The sequence below is a fragment of the Lactuca serriola genome, chromosome 5 (genome assembly GCF_051521515.1).
Source record: "Lactuca serriola cultivar US96UC23 chromosome 5, Lser_US96UC23_V15, whole genome shotgun sequence".
Taxonomy (NCBI): domain Eukaryota; kingdom Viridiplantae; phylum Streptophyta; class Magnoliopsida; order Asterales; family Asteraceae; genus Lactuca; species Lactuca serriola.
Genome location: NC_136412.1, coordinates 20,303,439 through 20,330,854, shown reverse-complemented (window position 1 = coordinate 20,330,854; position 27,416 = coordinate 20,303,439). Strand labels below are relative to the sequence as shown.

At 38.7% G+C, this 27,416-nt stretch overlaps 2 protein-coding genes and 1 long non-coding RNA gene across 6 annotated transcripts; 1 reads left to right on the top strand and 2 right to left on the bottom strand.

Moving 5' to 3' along the window:
* On the top strand, positions 1–23,780 carry LOC145049295 (deSI-like protein At4g17486). Of its 3 annotated transcripts, none has more exons than XM_078997720.1 (4): positions 1–281; positions 431–718; positions 869–992; positions 14,660–14,792. In XM_078997720.1, the coding sequence occupies exons 1-4, from the start codon at positions 146–148 to the stop codon at positions 14,754–14,756; spliced, it is 645 nt and encodes a 214-aa protein (XP_078853846.1). In that variant the 5' UTR covers positions 1–145; the 3' UTR covers positions 14,757–14,792. The 3 variants fall into 3 exon arrangements, with proteins under 3 accessions (XP_078853846.1, XP_078853845.1, XP_078853847.1); XM_078997721.1 differs by lacking the exon at positions 14,660–14,792 and adding an exon at positions 23,469–23,780 and having other exon boundaries at positions 4–281; XM_078997719.1 differs by lacking the exon at positions 14,660–14,792 and having other exon boundaries at positions 3–281; positions 869–1,263.
* On the bottom strand, positions 20,451–22,008 carry LOC145052130 (uncharacterized). 2 transcript variants are annotated; one of them, XR_013683983.1, is made up of 5 exons: positions 21,705–22,008; positions 21,507–21,617; positions 20,885–21,138; positions 20,744–20,799; positions 20,451–20,661 (listed from the first exon to the last, which is right to left on the bottom strand). It is a non-coding gene; the product is annotated as an uncharacterized LOC145052130 (long non-coding RNA). The 2 variants fall into 2 exon arrangements; XR_013683984.1 differs by lacking the exon at positions 21,507–21,617 and having other exon boundaries at positions 21,705–22,006.
* Positions 23,781–24,989: 1,209 nt separating the features above from the next.
* On the bottom strand, positions 24,990–27,213 carry LOC145052129 (uncharacterized). The gene is made up of 9 exons (XM_078999940.1): positions 26,942–27,213; positions 26,467–26,548; positions 26,243–26,317; positions 26,134–26,170; positions 25,883–25,966; positions 25,689–25,749; positions 25,485–25,591; positions 25,315–25,380; positions 24,990–25,233 (listed from the first exon to the last, which is right to left on the bottom strand). Exons 1-9 carry the CDS (start codon positions 27,021–27,023, stop codon positions 25,144–25,146), a joined length of 684 nt encoding a protein of 227 aa, XP_078856066.1. The 5' UTR covers positions 27,024–27,213; the 3' UTR covers positions 24,990–25,143.
* Between the last annotated feature and the right edge of the window lie 203 nt (positions 27,214–27,416).

Here is a 27,416-nt window from a genome sequence, read left to right as displayed (position 1 = left end):
TTGTTTTCTTTTGCTTGCGAATTTATTCTCTTAAGTTCTCCAAATTCTATTTTAATAATTTCAAATTTTGAAATATTTACGGCTTCTACAACGTATTAATTCGCGATAAATATAAGGAGTTTCAGATTTTCTGTTGAAACGGAAAATGCCGTGTGGAGGGAGATCGGCGAAGACTGGAAAAGAAGGATTGGTGCCGGTGTTCCTCAATGTCTACGATCTTACCTCCATGAATAGCTACGCTTATTGGCTCGGCCTCGGCGTCTATCACTCCGGCGTGCAAGGTATGGATTTTTTTTTATCGATACACGTTTCCTCTTCTCTCCCATCGATGTCCTCTAAATGAAGTTATTGACTCTTCGTTTATGATCGATTGAAAATCCAGCAAGTTAAGAGTACTTTTGATTTTTGCTGTTTGATTTTGTGATTTCAGTTCATGGAGTGGAATATGCGTTTGGATCTCATGAACATGCGACGACTGGAATCTCCGGGGGAGAACCGAGGCAGGGCAATGGATTTGCATTTAGAAAGCAGATTCTGATAGGATTTACAGAGAAGAAGTGGATGGAGGTTAGAGGAGTCATGGAAGAGCTTGCTGAAGACTACAAAGGAAATTCATATAATCTCATCGCCAGAAACTGCAATCACTTCTGCAATGATGCGTGTGTTAGACTCACCGGAAACGCGATTCCAAGTTGGATTAATCGTCTCGCGAAAATAGGTACGCCGTACTATCGTTGGAATCTACATTCTTCAAAAACCGAAATCAAATACGAATTCCACATGTTTTTTGCATTAGCGGTGGTTATAAAATCGTGAATCCTTCGTTTATGCTCCGAACTCTGTTTTTTTTTTCCGGTGAAATATTCAGGTTCGTTGTGCAGCTGTATAATTCCGGCGAGCGTAAATTCAATTAAAGTCGGAATCAAGGCTAACAAAGTGCATCATGAAGGAGAATTTAGCAAGAATCACAGAAGCCGATCTGGAAACGGAAGGTACGCGGTTTCGTCTTCGAATTCTTCATTGTCGTCTGAGAAATTATCATTGCCATTATATCCTGTTGTTGATCGGAGCAGAAGTCATAGAAGTAAAGCTTCTCTACCTCCATCTTCACCTATGATTCTTAATTTCTGTTTTTCTTCTCCAGCATCACCTTAGCTTCATTAGTATTTTTGTTATCACTTTAATCTATCTCGTTTGTGTTTCTAATTGTTTTTTTAAAAAAATGGATATTTTATATATATGAATCATTGCTTCTGGAATCAATTTTTTCCATGTTCAAACGTTTCTCCATCTAAATGTAGATAAGTAGGCAAAGTATATCAGGACCAAGCAGGTAAAGTATATCTAACAATTTTTCATTTGACGTTGTGAAAATTATAGTAACATTTTTCAGTCACATTCCATAACTAATTTCTTTTATCAATCTTTAACTATTTGTATGGAATCAATCATAAATCCTAATATGATAATCCCATAAGAAATTTAGTGCTGGCGTGCAATATGCCAAATTTAAATCATCACTATGCTTAAGTTTAAGAATTGGAATTACATGTTTGTTTGTCATTATCATTTTTCTGCATGAATAAACGATTAGTATTAATTTTGATGTAAACCTATTATATGAAGTAACAACGTCTATTTTTACTGTTATTTACTAGGTTAGAAACTCGTGGAAACTACGCGTTTATAAAACAGACAATGAAAATAGATTGATAAAATAAGAAAAAATTGAAAATTCACAATATATTAAATTGAAATATGATTGACAATATAGAATGATATTATATTTTAATAAATGAGACTTAAAAGTATGGTAGTAAAATAGTACAAATTAGAAATATAATGTTGAAAAAAAAATTATTTTATAAGTAAAATGATGTACATAAATATTTAATAAGGAAAACATTAGATAATGAAGACTAAGGAAGGATTAAAGAATATTCTCATACTAAGTGTGAGATCCATGTATTACATGAGTTTATTTTTAAAAAAATATAAATATGAAATTTTAACAATTTGAAAAGTTTGAATTTATATAAAAAATAAGAAAAATTTTGAATTATTAAAATTAATGATGATTTAATTTATTGAATACATTACATATATAAACTCTTTCTAATAAATACCTTACATATATATTACCTTACATATTAAATGTGGAATTTTCATTTAATAAAAAATACAATAAAATGACAAGTGGAAAATAAAAAATTTAAAAATTCTAGAAAATGTCACGTGTCCAAATGAAGGAGAAGGGGACATGTGGCAAAAAAATATTCATTTATTAGAGTAGATTGTAATGTCTCCAAACATCTCGCATCCACCATATTGGAATGAACCATAAAAATGTCAGATCCCTTGCATAACCACCGAGAACTAACCTTAAATCAACAACCTAGGGGCTGTGACTTCCTTGACACGCGTATGGGTCCTGTGCTTTCAGTAGTACGGGCTCATACTACCTTCCACACCTACTAATATTTGTCTCAAGTATCACCACAACGCCTTAAGCACAAACATACACAACAAGCACTCAATCCTCACCCCTAAAGGAACACTGAATAGCTCACAACAAGGAAACCCTAGGCTAGCAGGCATCATAAGTAAGGCAATTCTTTCATGCAATTCCTGAAGATCCCTAGCCTAGTACTAGCATGTTGTTCTAACATATCTCAAAACAAATAACTTGTATGGTATTTTAGGGTAACTTACTGGCTCCGGCTGATTGTACCCTCTACGTCCTCCTTTACTTATTTTGAAAAGCATTTGAAAACCATTTTTGAAAACCTCTCCTTGATTTGAGACTGGATTCACACGAATGTTCCTCCAATTCACTCAAACCAAGGCTCTGATACCAACTTGTAACGCTCAAAAATTTCAACCAAATTAAAACATTTTAATTCATTCAAAAATCGTACGATCATACAACTTGTTTTCAAAATAGTTTAAACATCAGAGTATTTTCCCCAAAATCATATTACATAAAGCATAAACATGAGGAGCGGTACGATCATGCCTTCACCTTGCCACGATCTCCTGAAGCACTTGAAATAATAAACCACAACTGTAAGCCCGAAAGCTTAGTGAGTTCCCCCAAAGTACTCATACACACATAATCGCACACATACAGCAAAGAACAACATACTTCGGGTCCAATCAACCTTTCGGTTGGAATACCCCCGGCCCTCAACCATCGCGTTGGAATGCCTACATAACTCGATCCAATCATCCTACCAGGATGGAATACTCTCGGCCCACAACCATCGGGTTGGAATGCCCAAACACCTATACGTACAACAATAGCTACTATGGGTCCAATCATCCCTTAGGATGGAATGCCAACATACTAAGAGTCCAATCATCCTACCGGCATGGAATACTCCTGGACCACAACCATCGGTTTGGAATGCCCCACTTCCTATACATACAGTAACTACTACTACTACTACTATTACTATGGGTCCAATCATCCCTCGCGATGGAATACCCCAGGCCCCTCAACCATCGGGCTGGAATGCCAACATACTACGAGTCCAATCATCCTACCTGGATGGAATACTCCTGGCCCATAACCATCGGGTTGGAATGCCAATCTACACTAGCAGACATGCACACATAACAGACAACCACATAACGCTCTACAGAACCAACAAACTAGGGCCCTATCATCCTACCAGTATGGAATACCCTCTGCTACTGCTCAACATACATAACCCACAGGTTACCTCCTACCAGCGTGCATAAGGCAAGACCAACTACCGGTCTCTAAATAATCACTACCCAACTACCAGGGCACTGATCCAACAAAACTAGCCGTCATACAATTATCCATTTCTCTAGGATACTAAGCTAACAAAGCTTATCCTCATAACATTATCCTGTCTACCAGGATACTAGCAAGCATATCATCACATAACATAACAGGCTCTAACAACAATTTAAAGGGCCGGCCTTGGTGCCTTAGACCCTTGAGTACAGTGAGGAAAACTCACCTTGCAACTGCCGGAATCCTACAACTCTTTGACTGCTGACTCGCTGGGAATCCCAACTATCATATGAAAACCATCACATAAGAAACCATCACAACTTTCTAGACCAAGGGCCCACAACACTAATTGAGTCCATCATCCTCTTATTGGGCCAAGACCCAAAGTTAATCCTCATGCAAAGCCCAATATTGGCCCAATTTACTAAACTGGGCCCACCTCACCAAATGGGCCTAGATCCAAGGTCCATAATAATTATTGGGTCTAAATTACTCCATCCAAAATGTTCAGTCATGGCCTAAGCCCCACTAGCCTAATAACATCCCAATCACTTAAGGCCCAAAATCAGAACCCAACAGAGGGAGTACGCGGGGCGTACCCCTCTTAGTACGTTGGGCGTACATCGATGCTCGCGGATTGGAGTCGGGACACAAACCCACTACGCTGGGCGTACATCCATTTACGCGGGGCGTAATCTCGCTGAACTAAAATCCCACATAAGTTCTTAATGGCTTAAGCTCTTAAGCCCAAACTTCAGATCCATAGACCAAATATGCCTAGGATTCATAAAGTCTCAAACTTTATTACTTGGGACGTCCATAAAGCTCTTAACCCAAGGTCTTAATCCATTAAGACCTACCAATATCTCACATGAGACAACCAAAGCCATTGGGACCTCATTTTTTCTCACTCAAGACCTCTCCTAAGGTCTGAAAGGACAGCTAATCTCAACTAACTCGCATCATACATCACTTTGGGGTTTTTGGGACAAGAATGGTGTCCAAAACTTCATAACACATAGATCTACACAATATGATTGTCAAGCAAGAGACTTTACACCTCAAAAGGGCTCCAGAAGATTATGCCTTTCCAGATCTACGAGCTCCAGCCACCCCACTCCTTTTTTGACAACTTCTTCTTTCTTCTTCTAGGCTCTCCTTTGCCAAACCAAGCTCTCCAAGGTCAAATATCCACAACAATGGAAGGGCGTTTAATTTGAAAATTAGTAAAATTACGACAGGCATTTATGACGCGCATTTATGACACGCAATGCGTATCATTAAAGCCGCTGTCAAGAAAGGCCATGTCATAAATGAAGATGACACACATTTTTGCTTATCGTAATTTTTATTTTTATTTTTTTAAAAAAATTGTTTATAGATTTACTAATTTTCAAATTAAATTTGCATTTTATGTCTCATAATATAAAATAAAATACCATATACAAAAAATACAATTCATTTCACAAAAGTTAATGTCATACAAAATACAAAATAAAATACAATTAATAATAAGAAAGATAATTCATTGCACTAACATCTCAAATACAAATAATCATCCCTAACTATATAACCTAATACTACATTGCTATTAAGGGACATCATCATAACTCACTGAAGGTCTTGGAACAATGTTCTCGTCATCAACTCTTACACCAACCTTGTTTTAGTAGATGGTCTTGGAACAATGTTTTCGTTATCAACTTGTATATCTGCAAAAAACTTGAAAAAACAAAAAATATTTAATGTTTATATATATAACAAGAACATATTTAATGCATAAATAACAAGAGCTAATAGAAAGTCATAATATAAAAGGTCAAAATGAAACTTTCAAGGTTTGATTGGGGAAAAAAGTATTAGTGGTTCTCTTGTAGAAATAGGTTAGAAGCAAAGGGGTCGAAACCAAAGTTTAACATAAATTGGTTGAGACAGAACACAACGAAGTTGATACCAGTGAGTTGTGGGTGCACCAGGGGCAGTCGTCAACCACCTTTGCACTGTGTTGTAATATAAGTCAACATACAAAATTATTATTATTTTTTTTCTCTAAATAACTAGAAAAAAATATATGTATATAATTTATTACCTTCCATTGAAGAGAACATCAAACCAACATGCTAAACCATGTATCCTTGTGCCCACAGAAGCAGTGAATTTTAGTGGAATGTCAATTTCATATAAATCCTCTTCCTGTATATGAAATAAGAAGAAAAAAAATATCTAGAATTCACATTCATTTAATAATATTATAAAATTTTATCCATAATGGAAATGTAATAATAAAAAAAAGGAATACCTTGACAGTAGTAAAATTGATGACATGCGAAACAGTAAGAGCCACTAATAATCTTGGATCAAAAGCATCAACCACTGGCTGAAAACATATCATCAAACACTCCCTCATCTTGCCTATCCACCTGCAAAAAATTCCTCAACTACCCAAAAAAAAAAGTAGAACCACGCCTTATTTATTCTCATATCTAGAAGAAATCTACCTTTTAACCCCCAAAACACACGACTCGAAACTGTTCAAGTTTGTTCTTTCAACCACCAATAATGAATGCATCAGTAAGAGCCCATTGGTGGCATTCCAAATGGTGGCTTAGGCGGCATCCCCATTCCACCCATTGGTGGTAGTGGTGGTGGAGCAAATCCTCCACCACCCATACCTGATGTTTTGTATACTTACCATGTTGAAACAAAGGCATGAACAATCCACTCGAAGATCACATATAACACAGTGAACATGATAAAATATGATATTCTGAACCAAGGGAAACGCTGAAACAAGAGTGTTTCATTTCAATTTTTTAAGTTAGAATATACGGAAAAAAAAAGTTATTGAAACAAATTAATGATGAAGAAATTTTACCAAGCTATTCATGGCAGTGTCTCCTAGCACCAAAACAAGATTAAGGGAATGAACAACAACTGTCAACTGGTTTTAAGAAACAACAACAACAACAAATTAAATCTTTAAACCCCACAAAAAAAACTCCCAAATCACGAAAAATGGTGTAAAGTAATTATAAAGACTTACAAAACTCATTTCATAATCTGAAATGTTAAGAAATGGGAAGATTACAAGCCAATAAACACCATCAGTCAGCATCACTGCCCCAGCAGTAATCTGTGAAGGAAAAATTAAGTTTCAGATGAGATTAGATTGGTTTCCAAAGGGGTAATTATTTAATATTGGCATATTATGTTAAAGTTAAAGCACCTGAAATACAATTTGAAAAATGTAGCCCCAAATGGCAGCAGTTTGTGAGAAATAACATTCCTCTTGAAGATTTATTGGTTTCTCCTTTCCTGCATGATTGAGAGGCATATAGATTCCAATTCGTTGCTCTGTATCTATTATGCTATGAGCATTATACATCTTCTTCTTGTCATTCCGGAAACATCCGGAAGCAGATATCACCGATCCAAACTAAACAAAAATAAAAAATGACAAAACCAAGTCAAAGAAAATGATGACACTTGAATAATATTCATACTCAACCTACATGAATTGATTAACCGATAATTTAAATACCAGAAAATAGATTGTTGTCAACATCAAAGTCCACCTAAACACAAACAGAAGTTGTAAGTTAGAGAAACAATTATAAAAAAGCAACAACATACTCATTCTCATTGCAAGTTTGTGGTAGTAGTAGATAACTTACTGGGTATAATAGTAAAATAAGTTGGCGCCATGAGTAGCAACATCAACAATGGAAGCAGCTAAAATCAAGCAAAATGAAATCATTCTGAAACCCATTAACCAAAAAGGGCTTAGTCCTTTCAGACATGGCATCCATGACTCAATCTGCAACAATCCATATGCATCAATCAATATCATGACATCACAATTCACTTCATTTAATAACAATAATAATAGTACCACAAACAAAGTACCTTCTGCGCAAGGCCAATCTGGTCAAAGTTGTCATGCAAATCAATAGACTCACGTAACATATCATAGTCTTCCTCCTCCACATATATTTCATTCAATGCCTCATTTACAGTAGATACATTGTTGCTCTGAACTGCAACCATATATGGTTTCACAAGAGGAAGCTGCCCTGCCTGCAAATGCAATTACCAAAAACAAAATCTCCATTATACATACTTCCATGTGGGAACGTTCCAGCCCGAATAATCTCGTAGGGGTATCTGGCGTAAAGGACACCCAACTCAGTGAAGATGCCCATGTGGGAACGTTCCAACCCTAATAATCTAGTAAAATTAATGTCATCTATTTTCTTGAAATCCTTCAAAAACAAGAAATTTAGCAAACACATAAATATAAAAATCTGAGAAATATAGGATTTGTATTTTGTACCTCTATTTCAGAAGCGCTAATCGATTAGTATCATGTAAAAAGGAAACATCTCCAATCACACAAAAAACCTGAATCCAAAGTTGTAGAAACAATAAAAATATAAAACTGAATATATAAAATATTTCTATCACATACTCACTTTTTTGTTGTGGTCCACAGCAAAACCAATAGCATTACTGAAGGCTTCCAATATAGCCACCAATAAATATATTCTAGTAGCTTTGACATTGTAGAGAAGCTTTGAGATTCATCCCAAATTGTGTTAAATACCATAATTGCCTGGACCTTCATGCCTACAATTATACTCAATGCTTGCTTCCACCTGTACAAATATGAAGAACTCTTGAAGTCAATGAATATAAATTAAACTCCTTATAAGATAGAAATATGTGAAAAAGGAACAGATACATTAGGATTGATACTAATTTCATGGACTACCTCATTCTGGAGGAATTTGGTGAAGAACCTCTTAGCTTCAATGCTGTCACCATAGTTTTAACAATTTCACCACTTTTTTTTTCTCTCTTTGGCATTTCTACAAACACTTTATGTGCATATTTCTTAAGCATGTTCTGAACCTCTACAACCTAATTGTTAGCATCATTCCAGTCAATTCATTTCTTAGCAACCTCTCTGACTTCCTTTCTTGGGGGATCCAACATTCCAACCTTAAAGTAAACAAACAGGAACCCAACATTTTTGCTTTCTGATACAAACCTGTTACAATCATACATTATACAGGCTAAGCTTTTTCCAAGCAGGTCCGAACAATCATAATATAATCACAAAATATGTAAATAAAGAAACAAAGATATACAAATAGAAAAATAAGGATTGTGGTACCTGTTCAACCTTAATCATATGTCAATCGGAGTTGAGGGCTTTGAGAACTGGAATCGGACCATATTTGAGCTGGTTGACCATATTTCTTCTGGCATTTGTGTGCATAATACTTGAAATTCAGAAACCCTAGATGTATAAACCACGCTTCGTGAACCCCATAGGAAAAGATAAGGAACTCATAATTCATGTGTGTTTGTGAAGGAAATGGGGGGGGGGGGGGGGGGAGAACGAAAGAGTGTTAGAATCGAAGGAAATATCTTTAGAATTAAAGACAAAATTTAGTAAATAACCTACCTGAGTTGCTTTATACGATTATATGGTAGAATCTTGTAAGTCGTTTGCTTTGATTTTTTTTAGATCAAGTTTTTCTCCAAACCCTATTAGTTGTTGGTACCGATTTTAGGGTTTCACATGGAATAAGAAAGAGGTGGTGATGGAGAAGATGGTAGGGCGGCGATGGATGGTAAGAATGGTGGTGATGGTCGATCGTGTTGAGGTTGCAGGTGGTGAGATGTAGGTGCGACGACCATGGTGGTGGTACAAGATAGTGGTGGTCTGTACCATGGAGGGGATTTGTAGAGAGAGAGAGAGAGAGAGAGAGATGATGGTGAGTCTGATGAGGTGAGTGTTTCTGTGGAACGAGGTGAGGTGAGCGTTCCTGTGGAAGGAGGAGATGCAACAGGCGGGGTTTTTAACTTTTTGGCTATTAAAAAACGAAAACGCGCGCTCAAAGTCTACAATTATAAAGCGACACAATTACACGTCACGCTTTTTGGGATAGGTGCCCTCCGTGTTTTTTTTTCTTTTTTTGTTGGACACTAACTTTAGGGCGCCCAAAAAATGCGTGTCCACTATCCTTCAAATTTTGCAAAACTGACATTATATTTTAGGGCACGCACAAATGCGCGTCTTCTATCGGCGCGTGTCATTGTTTGCGCGTCATTAAAGGGCTGTTTTCGAGTAGTGATTGGATCCGTCTCCTAGACGGGCCATCCAAACTAACCATCCCCTGACCTCTTCCCATTACTATGAAAAGGAACTACTCAACCGTGGGAATCCGAATTCCCAACCTGAAAATAGGACCACGAGTCCTACTCTGTTGTCGACCACATTTGGTCTCTCTCTTAACTCATATCCGACCGAACATACATCGATACTCTTACCAAACCAACACTCACGCCTGGCCCAATCAGACTCGGGCTAGAATACCAGGTATGCCTACGACGGGTCCGCTCATCCCCAGAATGGAATACCCTCGTATCCCTACGCATGTTTGGTCCAATCAACCCTCGGGTTGGAATACCGAACACATCAGGTCCAATCAATCATAGGGTCCGGTCATCCTCATGATGGAATACCCCAGATTGGAATACCTCCAAATACATAATTCAACCTATAACCATACTTGGAACCAAGGACCATGTCCTTGAGTCACCCTCGAACCCTTCGTTTCGCCACATCTAAGTGTAACCCCACCCATACCTCCTTATAACGATCTCCATGTCCTTGACCTCCGACTGCAATATCTTACACAATTCTCATCACCGGTCCAGACTGCTCTCGAGTCTGTTAACCTACTATCCCACTTTCCTCTGTCCAAACCTCCAATCTGGAGCCACTATCCCTCTCCTCTTCCAAGGAGACTGAAAACATGCCTATGCATCAACCAACATTGCCACCGCGATAGATCCTTGCTATACATTACCCCTCAGCGGTGCTCACCGCTATCCCATATCATGCATACATACTCAGAGGCTGGTCACATACCCAGTGACCCACACATAACCTGCCGCATTTCCTCGACACATACAAACCCTTACAAGAACTAAACCGCCTCATCGCATCATCCCAATAACCGACGTTCAAGCCGCTCCATGCAACCTTCAACAACCAGTGGCTTATCTGAGAATTTCCAATTCTCCCCCACTTAGGGCACTAACCACCATCCGCTGCGGCGAAGCTAACACGCATGCTCAAACGAACCCGCTAATACACCGAACTTCGAGGAAACTGAGTTCCTGCTGAGAGTTCCCAAATTCTCAACCCATAACCTTCCTTTCTCACGAATTCCACACTGGATGATAACCTCTAAGAACCCTCAATGCTCACTCACCTCTAATACATACAACACTAAACATCTCATGCAAGAAACGACAACTCATAATCACAGCATAAACAAGATAAAGCAGAAAAACATACCGAATGACACCTCTGGCTCATATCTGATCTCCTCGATTACATTCTAATAAGCACGCCCTGGAGCCTTCGGAGGCTCTGCTCGACCCTGACCTCCGTCAGTAAGTCGCAAAGTGGCTGGCGCTGGGGCCTGCACTGACCTGGCAGCCAGTAGAGGACATTGGGCCTTCATATGGCCCACCTGATCATAATGATAACAAAGTCGAACCCCTGCCGTTGGAGTCGACTGCCTGCAATCCCTGGCTATGTGGCCCTCCTTGCCACACTTGTGGCACCCCGAAGAAGAATGACAACCACCCTTGTGCACCTTGCCGCACTTCCCGCAAGTACGACTCCTCTGACCTCCCTGTCGATAATCAACGGGCCTCAACCACTTCGGTGCAGGCTGCGACTGCACCGAAGCCTGCCTCTGCTCTTTCAACTGGAGCTCAATATCTAACTCGCGCCGCCTAGCGGCTTCCTGTAACTCCAACAAGGTACTACACCTCTGCGTGGATTCAAACTGCCTGATGTCCTTCTTGAGCATACTTAGATATCGAGACATTTGAGCCTGCTCCGAAGCAAACTCCGGGAAAAACATCGCCCTCTTATTGAACATCCTGGTGATCTTCGTCACCGACTATGAACCCTGCTTCAGTTCCAATAACTCCTGAGCCAACCTCTCTCTCTCTCAACCTGTGGAACATAACGAGTACTGGACATTTCCCGGAACTGATCCCACAAAACTGCAGCCCGCTGCACATCAGAATAAGATCCTGTGGTCAACCTCCACCAATCCTTCGCCCCGAGCCTTAGAAGGTTCAGAGCACACCTCATCCTCTGATCTGCAGGGCATGAACACGTGAAATTTATATAAACAAACTATATTTGCATGATTATTAAAATCTGTAAGTTTTAATTTTGAATTTATATAAATATTATATGAAACATCCTAAAAATAAAACTCAAAATTTCGTTTTCAAATCATTATTAAAATCATAAATCATCCAAAGTCATAAGTAAAATCATAGATCATGTATCACAAAAACATCATAGTATCTGTCTCAAATCAAAATCTCATAACAAAACATCAAAGTAAACTCTCAGGCTGTGAATGTGGTGTGTGTCATGTGATCATCCCGAGCCCTTCCCTTTGCTAGTGGAAGTACCTGAAACCAAAACTGAAAACTGTAAGCACAAAGCTTAGTGAGCTCCCCCAAACTACCACATACCATACAATAACATGGATAACACATATTGCGCCTTGCCCCCTGTATCGGGCCCCACTCGAGATCAGACCGAAGTTCGGCCTAAATTAGGCCCCTCTCACTACATCGGGCCCCGCCCGACATTGGACCGAAGTCCGAAATGTCTGAACATAACATAAACATGTACATATAGCATAATCACATATACTGTTGGGCTTGCCCGACATCGGACCGGAGTCCAGAACATATAACACATAGCATAAACATGCTTGAATCATAAAGACATCAAGCATACATAACTATTTCTCGGGACCACTTCGACATCGGACCGAAGTCCGGAAACATATAAACTGCATCGGGCTAACCCCGACATCGGGCTTAGCTCGGCATACTGTAACTACATAAACAGGTCGGAATTGGTGCCTTAGACCTGTTCCTACTTGTAACAACTGGTTCCTGGTACGTATTTAATTCCAAGTATTATTGTACTTTACTCTGGGACTCGGTGAGTTGAAGGCCCAACTCGTCGAGTAAACTCAACACTATGCGCGAATTTTAAGTGACCTACTCAACGAGTCGGGAGACTGACTCGACGAGTAGGAGCTATCTGGACAAAACCCTAATATTTAGGGTTTGCACCCTATTAAAACATCTTAAGTGGTTCCTTTTGCAACCTCCAACACCATTAGACCATCCCCACGAAACCTTAACCGTTTTTGAGTGATTTTGAGCTCTTTATGCCATTTTTGCAAGTTAGAAGGTTGAAGAGAAGAAGAATGAGCTTGGGATTTCAGAAGGAGCAAGGAGATCCAGAGGTTTTGCTTCATTTCCTATTTATTGGAGGTAAAAAGTCCAGACCTTGCTTCTCCTTTCATTAGATACTCTCTTTAGAGTAACTTGGGGTTTTTGGAAGCCATTCTTGGATGCAACCATGATTTGGAGATAAGGAATTCAGATCTGGAACCATTGAGGGTTCCCATGGCATAAAGGTGCGAACTTTATGGCCATGGGAGACCCATGCATCACATAAACCCCCTTTTATGGATTTTTGGAGCCAAAAGCCCCATGCATGGACATCAAGTTTGTAGCTTTACGTAAAAAAGGGACCCTATGAGGACAGATCTATAGTTTTGATGCGTTAAGACCCATTATAATCGACTGTATAGTTTTGGACAAAGAAGGACTCGGAGAGTCACTTGAGTGACTCGGAGAGTCACTTGAGTGACTCGGCGAGTCTAGTCGCTTTCCCCCCAAGACGTCTTCTGGAAATGGTTTTGGATGAGTGGTAGGAACACTCAGCCTGCTAGGGGTTTGTTTTGGACATGGAAATCATAGGACTCGACGAGTGTATGAACATACTCGGTGAGTCCAAGGCAATGTCCCAACCTCATGAAAACGGACTCGACGAGTTCATAGGGAACTCGGCGATTCAGATGCTAGAATCACTCATTCGGATGAAGATGAACTCGGCGAGTTCAAGAACGAACTCGACGAGTCAGTTGAAGATAGTCAAAAGGTGTTGTTGAATATGAACTCGTCGAGTTCTTACTAGACTCGACGAGTAAGGACGAGATTATGGCAGTAAATGGACAAGGGGACTCGGCGAGTTGGTGGACCAACTCGGCGAGTCGAGTCAATCAGAAGTTGACTTTGACCAGGGTTTGACCTTGACTTTGACTTGGATTTGGGTTGACCCTTGTAAGGGTTATGAGTATGTAATATTAATCAAGAAAGGTCATTGTGTAGGGATTGAGGAGTAGAGATGAGGTGACTTTCATGTCGAGGATTGTGCAGATACTATACGACATCGAGGTGAGTTACCTTCCAGTAGAAGTGGGTCTAAGGCACTAAGGTCGACCCACTAGTAGTTGATTATAGCTGAGATGATTGTCTTTGTGATAATTGTGTCGTTTACTACTATCTGATATGTTTATGTGCTAGCATGATTATGTTGTATGTGATAGTGTTAGTAGGAGGGGACTAGTCCCTAAGTTCGGTTGTTAGGACCGAAGGGTAGGTCGAGCACGCCAGATATGTCTGACTGTATGTTTATGTTATGATATTTATGGTAGTAGTGATAAGGGGTGAAATAGTCCCCGAAGTTCGGTTGTTAGGACCAAAGGTTAGGTCAGCACCCCAGAACGGCTTGACATGGGTAGGTCAGTACCCCAAAACGACTTGACATGGGTAGGTCAGCACCCAAGAATGGCTGAACTAGGTAGGTCGGGCGCCCCAGAAATTTCCAGCAGTATGTATGCTATATGATTGTATGGTATGTCGTATGATGGGGGAACTCACTAAGCTGCGTGCTTACAGTTTTCAGTTTTGTTTCAGGTACCTCTTTAGCGAAGGGGAAAGAGTCGGCGCGGTAGATGCACATTGCACGTACATTAGATTTCCGTACTATGTGGTTCATAGGATTGTACTTTGATTTTATTATTGTTCGATGATTTAATTTTGAGACATGTTCATGATGGTTTATGGATTGATATGATATCGAAAATGTTTTCAGTAAACGATTTTATAAATTACTTAATTAAAAACGAAATTTTTGGACTCGAAATTTGGGATGCTACACTACTGGAGGAAAAACTCACCTCGTACGACTGACTGCTGGAAACATGAGTGAGAAATCCATGTCTGCTGCTCCGGCGACTCTCCGGCTGTCAATTCCAAAACAGTACTTAATCAAAATATGATAATCCTTCTTAGCGTAAAATGACCATTTTACCCCCGGTCAAAGTCAACGTCCTAGTCAAAGTCATCCTTTCCAGGTTGACCTAACTCGTCGAGTCAGCCTATTGACTTGCCGAGTTCTAGAACATAAAAACCCTAAAATTTGCGACTCGACCCGCCGAGTCACCCTATGACTCGTCGAGTTCCCAAGTTAACCATCATCGCAACTGGACGAAATGACTCGTCGAGTCGTCGGCAGACTCGCCGAGTCCTAGCGTAATCAGAAAAAGGGACATATCGACTCTAACTCGTCGAGTCCCTCCTTAGACTTGTCGAGTTCTTCAACTTCCGAGTCCTAGTCCTATCCAGCCCACTGAGTCACCTCCTCAACTCAATGGTTTCACTCACAATCAGAAAATGAGCTACGGTTCACGGCCTGACTCGTCGAGTCCATGAACAACTTGTCGAGTCCTCCTTATGACATATCCATTCAGTCAATTCTAATCCACTCCAATGCTTCTAATTCATAGATCTGGACTCCTTAGACTAGTATTACACGTAAAGTGGCTAACTTTACGTTCATGCATGATGTTATGAAGCTAAAACACTCATTCCAAGCAAAAATGAAGGCCTAACTCATGACATGGAGTCATAGTTGAATAAAGGTGGCAACTTTGAGCTTCTAAAGCTCAGAAATGTCCGGATCTAAAGTCCTTTCATCCCCCAAGGTTCACATCTTGGAATGACCTTGGAAAGGACCCAAAAAGTGCAAATAACAAGTCTATAAGAAGATCTAAGGGGATAGAAACCAAGGTATAAGCTTTATACGTTTAGCAAGTCTAAGATGTCCCAAGCACTATAGATCTTCTGCCCTCTTTTGATGTCATCACTCTTTTCCTTCCTTCTCCTAGCTTTAAACCACACAAAAACAAGGGAAAATGGCTCAAGAATGCACAAGATTGATTAGGGTTTCGAGAGTAGGGTTGGGAGGTGATAAAACCGGAAGGGAGGCTGAATATGATGCTTAAATAGGGCGCAAAACCCTGGAAATAGGGGTTCCCTATGGTAGACCTACTCTTCGAGTCCATGCTTGGACTCGCCGAGTAGACTCTTTAAATCATGTGCCCTTTCTGCCACCTACTCGACGAGTTAGGGCTACCAACTCGTCGAGTAGCTCAACTAATACCAAAGTAATTTAAATAATTGTGTACCACGAACGAGGCATTACAATTCTCCCTCACTTGTTTTAGACTTCGTCCTCGAAGTCTACTGTGTCTGAAAACAACTCTGGGTAGTGCTCCCTCATTTCCTCCTCGGGCTCCCACGTCCACTCCGAACCCTTGCGGTGCTGCCACTGCACCTTCACTAGCTCGACCCTTTTGTTCCTCAGCTCCTTAGTCTTGCGATCCAGAATCGCCACCGGTCTCTCTACGTAATTCAGGTTGTCATCAACCTGAATATCCTCTAATGGTACCACTGCTAAATCATTCGTCAAGCACTTCCGTAGCTGAGAAACGTGGAAAGTATTGTGGATTTGGCTGAGCTCTGCTGGAATATCTAATGGGTAAGCAACCCGACCCCCCAGGCCAAAACCCTAAATTGACCAATGAACCTGGGGCCCAGCTTGCCCCATTTCCGAAACCTGATAACACCCTTCCATGGTGACACTTTCAGGAGGACCATATCGCCCACCTGAAACTCTAAGTCCGAATGCCGCTTGTCGGCGTAACTCTTATGCCGACTCTGAGCAGTCTGAAGCCTGCTCCAGACCTACTGGATCTGCTCTGTGGTCTTGAGTACTACCTCCGTACTCCCCATGACCCTCTGACCGACCTCACCCCAACAATTTGGGGTCCTACACTTCCACCCATAGAGCATCTCAAAGGGAGGTCGATTTATGTTGGCATGGTAATTGTTGCTATACGAAAATTCCACTAACGAAAGATACGTATCCCAACTGCCACCGAAATCTAATACACATGCGCATAGCATGTCCTCGAGAGTCTGAATCAACCTCTCGCTCTGACCTTCCGTCTGAGGGTGGAAAGCGGTGATGAAATGGAGATGAGTACCCATCTCGTCATGAAACTGCTTCCAAAACCTTGAAGTAAAACGAACATCTCGGTCGGACACCACTGAGACAGGCACTCCATGACGTGCCACTATCTCTCGCACATAAATCTCAGCCAGCTTCTCGACCGAAATGCTCTCCTGGATCGGTATGAAATGAGCTCTCTTGGTCAACCGATCCACGATGACCCATATCGAATCGACCCCACGTCCGGTCCTGGGCTTAGTACTGAAATCCATAGTGATATCCTCCCATTTCCACACGGGAATGTCTAACGGCTGCATCTTGTCCTGAGACCTCTGGTGTTCCGCCTTGACCTTCCTGTAGGTCAGGCATCTCTCCACGTACCAAGCTACATCCCGCTTTATGCAGGGCCACCAGTAATCGGGTTGAAGATCTCTATACATCTTCGTCGCCCCAGGATGGATGGAGAACCGGGACTTGTGGGCCTCATCCATCAATACATGTCATACTCCACCCCAGTACGGTACCCAGACCCTCCCATACAGGGTCAACAACCCTCAGCTATCATAATCAAACGAAGCTACTCGACCCACAATCCTCTCGCACTTCTGGCGCTCCTCCCTCAGGCCCTCAACCTGCGCCTCCCTAATCTGCTTCAGCAATGGAGTAATCACTGTCATCCTCAAACAGATGTCTCGGATCGGGGCAGCCACCGCCTTGCGGCTCAGGACATCGGCCACCACATTGGCCATGCTCGGGTGGTAAAGGATCTCATAATCGTAATCCTTCACCACGTCTAACCACCGACGCTGCCTCGTGTTTAGATTAGGCTGATCCATGAGGTACCTAAAACTCTTATGGTCTGTGTAAATGGTACACCAGACCCCGTAGAGGTAATGCCGTCAAATCTTGAGGGCGAACACCACAACCCCCAGCTCCAAACCATTCGTCGGATAGTTAGCCTCGTGAGGCTTCAGCTGCCTCAAAGTATAGGCTATCACATGACCTCGTTGCATCAACGCTGCTCTCATACCCATGATTGAAGCGTCACAGTAGACTACGAAGTCATCTACTCCCTCTGGCAGGGTGAGAATCAGCGCCTCACACAATCGTTGTCTGAGCGTCTCAAAGGATGTCTGCTGCTCAGGACCCCAACGAAAAACCACCGACTTCTTGGTCAGTCGGGTCAAAGGAACTACTATCTTGTATAAATCCTAGATAAATCTCTTGTAATACCTTGCCAAACCCAGGAAACTCCAAATATCAGATGGAGACCTCAGAATCTCCCACCGCATCACGGCCTCTATCTTGGTCGGATCTACCAAAATACCCTTTTGATTGACGAGGTGCCCAAGAAACTGCACCTCGCGCAACCAGAACTCACACTTGGAGAACTTCGCGAAAAGTATCTCCCTCCTCAGAGTCTCTAGCACCTCTCTCAGGTGCTCCTCATGTTGCTCTTCAGTCTTGGAGTAAACCAAGATGTCGTCAATAAATACTATTACAGACCGATCCAACATCGGTCTGCACACGCGGTTCATGAGATCCATGAACACGGCTGGAGCATTGGTGAGCCCAAACGGCATCACCACAAACTCATAATGACCATACCGGGTCCTAAAATCGGTCTTTTGCACATCATCTCTGACCCGCATCTGGTGATATCTGGACCGTAGATCAATCTTGGAGAACCAAGATGCTCCCTAAAGCTGGTCGAACAAATCATCTATCCTCGGGAGTAGGTAACGGTTCTTCACCGTTACCTTGTTCAGCTCTCGGTAATCTATGCACATACGGTGCGACCCGTCCTTCTTCTTTACAAACAGGATCGGGGCTCCCCATTGCGAACTGCTCGGGCTGATAAAACCCTTGTCTAGCAGCTCCTGCATCTGCGTAGACAACTCCTACATCTTGGGAGGATCCAACCGATATGGTGTCTTAGTTATTGGAGCCACAAGGGACCAGGTCAATCCGGAACTCAACCTGTCTCTCTGCAGGTATCCCAGGCAAATCCTCCGAGAATACGTTCGGGTACTCTCGTACTACTGGTACATCATCGACTGTCGCCTTACCCTTATCCCGGGTATCCATGACATAGGCGACGTATCCTGCACAACCCTGCTGAAAGTAGCGCCTCGCTCCCACCGTTGAACAAAGAATCGATCCGCGCTGTGGTCTCTCACCCTGAATCACTAACTCTCCCCCACTAAGAGTGCGAACCCTCACTAGCTGTAGCTCACAATCAATCACTGCCTTGTTGGGGCTCAACCAATTCATACCCACGATAACCTTATTCCCTCGCAGGGGAATAGGAACCAAATCCACTGAGAACTGCTCATCGAATAACCGTAGCGTACATCCTCTATGAACTCTCGCGGCCCTGACGGTCCTATCATCCGCTATCTCTACATCGAGTGGGTAATCCAGCTCCCCTGGAGCTCTGCTAAATCGCTTGCTAAGTGCAAGCGGCACAAATGATCAGGTAGCCCCTGAATCAAACAATACCATAGTTGAAATGTCGTTCACTAGGAACGACCCTATAAACAAACACATAAACATGAGTAATAATCAAAAGTAATAAAGAGAGGATGGAGAAAATACATACCGGAAACCACATCAGGAGTCGCTCGTGCCTCCTTTGCTGTCAACTGGAAGGCTCTGCTCTTCGGCACTGGCGCCTCAGCCCAATCCCGACGGCCGTCTGTATTCCTCAATGTTGTAGGAGCGGGTGCCACCACCTGTCCTACTGATGCTAGACTCGGACACTAGGACTTCTTGTGTACCTTCTGATTGCAATGGAAGCAAATCAGATCATATAACACCCGGAATCCAGAAGACCAAGAAAGGAAAGAAAAACCTTAAGTCAAAGGGGTCAACTTGTCGAGTCCAAGGAAGAACTCGACGAGTCGGAGCGTGTCCCGTGTCGTGGATTAAGTGACCGACTCGACGAGACGGGGAGACTGACCCGACGAGTCAGGTCTGGGTTGAGAAACCCTAATTTCGGCACTTGGTGCCCTATTTAAACGCCCTATTCTCATTTCTAAGGCTTCATTTGTAGCCTCCACTGTCCAGAGACGAAACCCTAGCCACCCAACTTCATTCTTGAGCTTGTGTGAGAAGATTAAGGTCCCATTTGAGTGCATCTTGAAGGTTGTAGGAGAAAGGAGTAGGGATGTCAACGGGGCCAAACAGGAGTGGAAATAGCTGCCCCCACCCCCGCTCTCGAAATCACTTGTTGCCCCAGCCCCCGGTTCCCCCGTTTAAACAGCCCCAGTCCTGCTCCCGGTTACCTCCATCGCCCCCGGTCCCGCCCCCGTTCCCCCGGTCACCCCGGTCTATGGGCTTAAAAATGGATTTTTTTTGGTAAAAAATTGCTTTGTTTTAGACTAAAAAGACTATTTTTAAAACCTGATCTTTTAAAAACAAAAAAAAAATAAAAATCCAACATTATGAATCTAACATTACAAAACACCAATTCCAACAATCTTACAAAGATAAATCCAATATTACAAATGCAAAATACGACAAATCCAAAATTACAAATATAAAATACCAACATGTCCTACATCTTCAATATCCATTAATTTCCTTCAACCCTTCATTCATTGACATTTGAATATCCTCCCTAAATAAATAGCAAAAATAATAATAAAATAAATTGTTATCTTAGTTTATTCAATACAAAACGACAAATTTAATAATTTTACCTCAATTCCCTCGTCGTTTTCATCGGAATGTAAATCATCACCATCAATAACACACCCTAACCAAGAAAAAAAATAAAGGTAATAAGAAAAATATATTAATATGAAAAAAACAAACAATGGTTCAAGCAAATTCATACATACATTTTTTTGCATGACTTATGGTGAGAATGCATCCCTTTGGTTCCATTTTTGGTTGTATAAGTAATTTCCTTTCTACAATACTTACAAACCGCCATTTTGGTTCCATTAACTTCTTCATAGGTGAAATGACGCCACATTGGAGATATAAATTTCATTTGCTTCTCGCTATAGTTAACTGCAGAATTGGCGGTATCATTAACCGTGGTTGAATCATTGGGTTGATTCGGCTCCGCTGAAGACATAACTACAAAAATCTGAAAATGGTTCACACAAATATACTAATCAGCATTATTTTTTCATAGAAATAGCAAAATCTATACACAACTACACTCTGTAAATAACTACAGTAAGATCCCAAAATCTGTAAACAACCACAATAAAACCTGTACACAACTAAAATCTTTACACAACTACAATATGTAAACATGAGTATATCATGAAATATAGTGAACAACTACAATATGTAAACATGACTATATTACAGTGAGCAGTGAACAAATTCAGATTTGCAACCAATCAAAATAAACATGAGTATATCATGAAATATAGTGAACAACAAACTAGCAGTCAACAACAGTCAACAAAAAACCACAAAAAGTCAAAATACACATGACTATATTACTTATTTCTGATTTCTGGTGGAGAAGTCGATTGGGATGCGAGAAACAGAAATCTTGAAGTCACAGACTCACAGTCGCGTCTTAGGTGGAGTAGTTGCAGACTAGCAGTCGAACTGTGAATACTCGACATTGAGATACAGAAATTGAGAGGCGAGAAACAGCTAACTGCAAACCTTAAATTCAAATTTTAAATAACTTACCTCCGATTTCTGGTGGAGAATTCAACTGGGAGGCGACAAATCGAAATCGTGAAGTCACAGTCGGCGGTCGCGTTTTTGGTGGAGAAATCGCTGATTGAGTAATTGACTGACTCGTCGACGTCATCAATATCCACTCTCCAGTCGTCGTCGATTGAGTCGATGGTCGATTTCTACTGCCTGCTAGTCGATCGTCGATTGAGTCTTGACAGTCTTCGTTCAATGTTTGGAGTTGGACTTTGGGTCTTTGGGAAGAGGAAGGGAAGATCGAATAAAGCGTATGGCATCGGTGATTTGTGAATCGTGAAACCCTAATATTAAAATCAATTTCTCGGCCCATAACCCATTTCTATTTTATATTAAATAAATATATTTTTATATAAATATAACGGCCCCCGCGGAAGTACGGGACGGAAATACTCACTCCCGACCCCGGTCCCAAAAATAACCAGGAGTTAATCTCGCCCCTGCTCCCGCTCCCGCATTTTTTTAAAAATTACTCCCGTACGGTATCGGGGTCCCGCGGGGGTTTTTGACATCCTTAATAATAGTGTGGAGACTTAGAACTATAATAATCCTATACTATAATATTAGATTGGGTACTAAATTCCTTTAATATCGTTTGCGTGTGTGTTTTACGGAGTTTTTGTTGTGTTACTTTGTTACATATTAGAGGATGGTTCAATTGAGAAAAAAAAAGGTTGAGAATGGGGGAATCATTCTCAGACACTCATTTATTTTTGCCGCAAAAGCCTCTGTCGTACAAGCGGAAATGGGAAAGGAATAGACATGTGTTTTCCAACAAAACATGTTTCCTTAAATTATGTTAAGCATTACCTTAATATGTACAATAACATAGTTTTTTTTTAATTTTTATGAAGCTATTTTTATCGAAAAATGATTTTAAATATACAAAAATTCATGATTTTTTATTCTCTACAAATAGACATCCATATTGATATAGTTTTAAGATAAAATAATTTTTTTTTTATATTTTCAGTTATCGTTATTCATAAGTGAATAAAAATGAATTAGGTTATTCACTTATTAATAAGAACTATGATTAATTTTTTTACAATTTAAGTATCATTCATATATGAATATAGCATATAATAAACATAGTATATTCATATTTAAATATTAGACGATACATTCACTTGTGAATATTACATAGTTTATTCACTTGTGAATATTAGATGATATATTCACTTATGAATATTATATAATATTTTCATATCTGAATATTACGTGGTATTACATGGTATATCACATGTGAATATTACATAGTATATTCACTTGTGAATATTAGATGATATATTCATTTATGAATATTACACAGTATATTCACATATGAATATTACAAGGTATTTTCACAAATATATATATATAATTTTTATATTTTATTCACATATGAATAACATACAGACTTTCATATTTGTTTTTTTGTTTTAATAATCATATATTGATTCAGGTGAGAAAACATATTCATATATGAATATAACGTGGTAATTTAGTTTATGCACTTCATCAAACAGTTGGAGTGCATGCAATTTAACTTTTTTAAAAATGTTAAAACATGATACTTTGACTATTTAAATCTTACAAAATAGTAGATTGATAGAGAATTATATGAAATTTTTCAAAAAAAAAACGATTTGATCTTTTTCTAACCACAATTTAGAAGTTTTATTTGATAATCGATGTTGAATGAATGATATAAAGTGGATTTTTTGTTGATTATTGATGATGTTGATCTAATGATGTTAGGAGTATAATTAATCGTAGATGTTGAAGATCTGATCGTATTCAAGCAGAATTGAAGGTTGGATTAAAAGAACCAAAAATGAATTTTTGTTGTTAACTGTTGAATCGTGTTGATAAACATGTTATTGACGAAGATCGATGATTGATTAGCACTGGATGATGTTGATGATGGTTTAATTGAAGAAATCTGGATGATTGTTGAAGATTGGAGAAGAAATTTGGATGATGAACGATGAATGGGTTTGAACTGTAATCTAATTCTCTACGGATACGTATTTGAAATTGAAGGTTGTTATCATATTTACAAGTTTGTCACTGTATTTTTTTATGCTTAGATTAAATGAGTGGTTGAGAATGATTCTCTCATTCTCAACCTTTTTTATTTTCTCAATTGAGCTCACATATATATATATATATATATATATATATATATATATATATATATATATATATATATATATATATATATATATATATAGAGAGAGAGAGAGAGAGAGAGAGAGAAAGAAAGAGAGAGAAATGTGTTTATATGCACATTTCAAAAAAAGAGCTTGTCAAATTTTTTGTTTGAAGTCAGATATGGTTTAGACCAAAAATATGGAAACTAATTTTGGACTTTGTTTCAAAAAATATTGAATGGATTAGGAGTTTTTAGGTTTTCGTACAATGTTTTTATACGTTTAATTAATTTTGTATAATGTTGTTGGTATTTTTTAATCTTTTAATAATATTAATATTTAAGGTTGTATATTTTATCTTGTAAAAATAGTTATGGATTTGAAAATATATGTCCTTGTATTATTTTATTGATTTTTTATAAATAGTATTTTTATAAATGAATAAAAAAAATGTTTCTGAAAAAAATCAATAATATCTATGATGACTTTGTTGGTCATTTTATGCGGATAAGGAAAAATTGTCAAGCACTAAAAATTAACTTATCAACTTATTAAGTTTTGATATTGGATAAGTTAATCTAAACATTTTTTTATAATTATGATTGACACCAGATAAATTAATTAACATTTTTGCAAGTATGGATAAACTATTTTAAATAAGCAATCTCGAACATCCCCTTAATGTGTTAATTTCAAGTTTTTATTTCGTAATTATAAAAATCAAAATTTAATATTCACACACTTCCATTTTGCAACATTTTGAAATTCATATTTTCTTTTGCAACATTTTAAAGTTTACATTTTCATTTCAATGTTTTATTTTCACATCCATAGTTAAAGTATATTTAAACCTAAATGCTTGTCTTTGAAACTTTAAACTTATATAATCATTTTTAGACTCCTCAAAGAAAGATATAGCCAAGTTGTTTTGAAACAATATGAAAACATAAATGCTAAACTTAGTTTGATTTGCGATTATAAATCACCTCAAGTTTGAAGGTAGATTGGCATATGAACTAGTATGAACCCCATTAATCAAACATACACATATTGTAAAATAATCTTGTAACTTATTTTGCATTCTCAAAAAACAATGATTTGTTTGCAACTGAAAAACAGAAAATAATTACAAAATTTAATCTCTCTATATGCTACTATTACATTATGTCTTCATCCATTCACAATAAATACAAGCCATTGAAAAGCATCCAATAGAAATTGTTCAAGCAACAATAAACAAAAATGAAGTTGAATTTGAAGCAATATGTGATTAATCTCAACTATTTCGATCTCATCCACTCCACAAAGTTGTCCAGAATGAGTGGCCAAGCAAGTTCCGCATCATAATTCCCAAAATCTGGGAAACTTATCTGTAAACCAGGAAATTACAACATAGATTAATTACAATTACAATGTTCTAATAAGAAAATGAAAAACAAATATTTTAGTACCTCATTGCAAAATCTGTAGAAACCCATCCATTGATCCATGTTTATAACCTTGTAATCGCTCTGTATCTGCATATTTGAAAATAACTCAAATGGATCATTTAATTTAAGGAATAAAGGGATTTTTATTTTTTACTTTTGCTAGGAAGAAAAGAAAAAAGTACCCAACTGACCCTTAGATATTGAACAAATGAATCCACCTGTGGTGGGAATACTGATCCCAAAACAAGCTCCAGTAACTGACATATGCTCTCGATATCTATCGTCTTCTGCTTCTCCTCTACATATAACATAATATAAATATAAATAAAAAGTTAAAAACTAATTCTGATGAAAAATCTAAAACCCAAAAATACCAATTTTAAAGCTATTCGAACCTGTCAGGCAATATTGGAACGCATAGGAATAGAAATTCACATGATTTGATGGCCTTTGAACCTTTGAATAATAACAACAAAGGGTATTTTGGTCATTTATAAACATAAACTTACATTTTTATACTTTGAAAGATTTACAAAACCAAACATAGAAAACAACGAAGGTATGGTTTCTGTTGTATTGTATTGTATACCTCCTTCTCCAGATCAGGAAGTGCCTTTTTCAATTTATTTAGAGTATCAACCCGCAATGCTTTGAAGCCTCTTCGCCATTCCTCCTATAATAAAGATTAGTAACCCATTATATATATATATATATATATATATATATATATATATATATATATATATATATATATATATATATATATATTATGTCTCATGCCTGTTTTTATAAAAATATGCACTCACGTTAAAGAAACTTAAAAATGTAATTTTTTCTTACCAGAGTGAAATACCCCTGCTTTTCAGATTGCATTTTCCTGAAGGTTTAATAGATCAATCAGTGTAATGTGATGAATTCAAGTGAAAAAAATGGTAGAAATGGAATTTACCATGCTAGCATTAATATCCGGACATCTGTGTGATCAATTTCAAGATCAGAACATAGATGCTCAATTCCTTCAGGGCTGTTCAGAATATATATATATATATATATATATATATATATATATATATATATATATATATATATATATATATATATGTGTGTGTGTTATATATGTAGCAAACCCAAACTGTAAACTAAAGTAAAAAAAATCTAATGGATTGCACTTACTCAATGATACCAGATGAGTTTTTAGCATATGAATGATACAGCTGATCTATGAATTCAAACTCCTTTGTAGCAGGCCTACCACCTGAAAATAAATAAATAGTAATTATAATAATAATAATAGAGATCAAAAGGCACTACACAAGAACAAGAACTAGAAAAAGCATAGTATTCCTAGTGATAAGTTATACAGCAATACATTAATTGTTAGCCTAGAAATTGATCCATGATCATATAAACTTCTTCATCAGTTCAAAACGTGTTTGCAGCTGTGAACGACAAGGAACTGAATAAGATTGGCTCAATTATAATCGATATCACTTCAAAGTAATAGTAATTGCATAGATTATATTTGACACGTACAAATATGTTTCATTAAAGAAAACAGCAAGCATGCGCCTGAAACTCAGGCAAATCGATGTAAACCACAAAAAAGTTAATGAGCAATTGAACTAGAAATAGATAATTGAAGGAATACCGGAACGGAATTGATCGATGGCTGACGAATTTGACGATGACGTTGAATTAGACGGACCTTTCTTTGTTGGAGTACGACGCATCTTGAATCTTTATAATCGAAATTAGGGATAAAATCAGCAGCCACCGAGGACGATGCAGATTGCACGAACTCCGAGAGCCGTCACGAATGGCGGACGACTCTTTCAGAGGAGCAGAAAGAGAAAGAGGGAAGCAGTCTCAACTTCTGAACTCTGAACTCATCTGCGAACACGGGTGGATGTGATGTGATGTGGAACGGTTTAATAGTTCGATACGGTTTGTTATATTGTATAGATAAGTCAATTTTTTCAAAATCTGTATATATCTTATGAAATATACTATTCTTTTAATATATCTTGTTATTTCTATATTTATTTTGTCTATATCTATATTCTATATCTTTTATATATATCTCAATAATTTTTAATTTGTAATATATATTTAAGATAAATTAC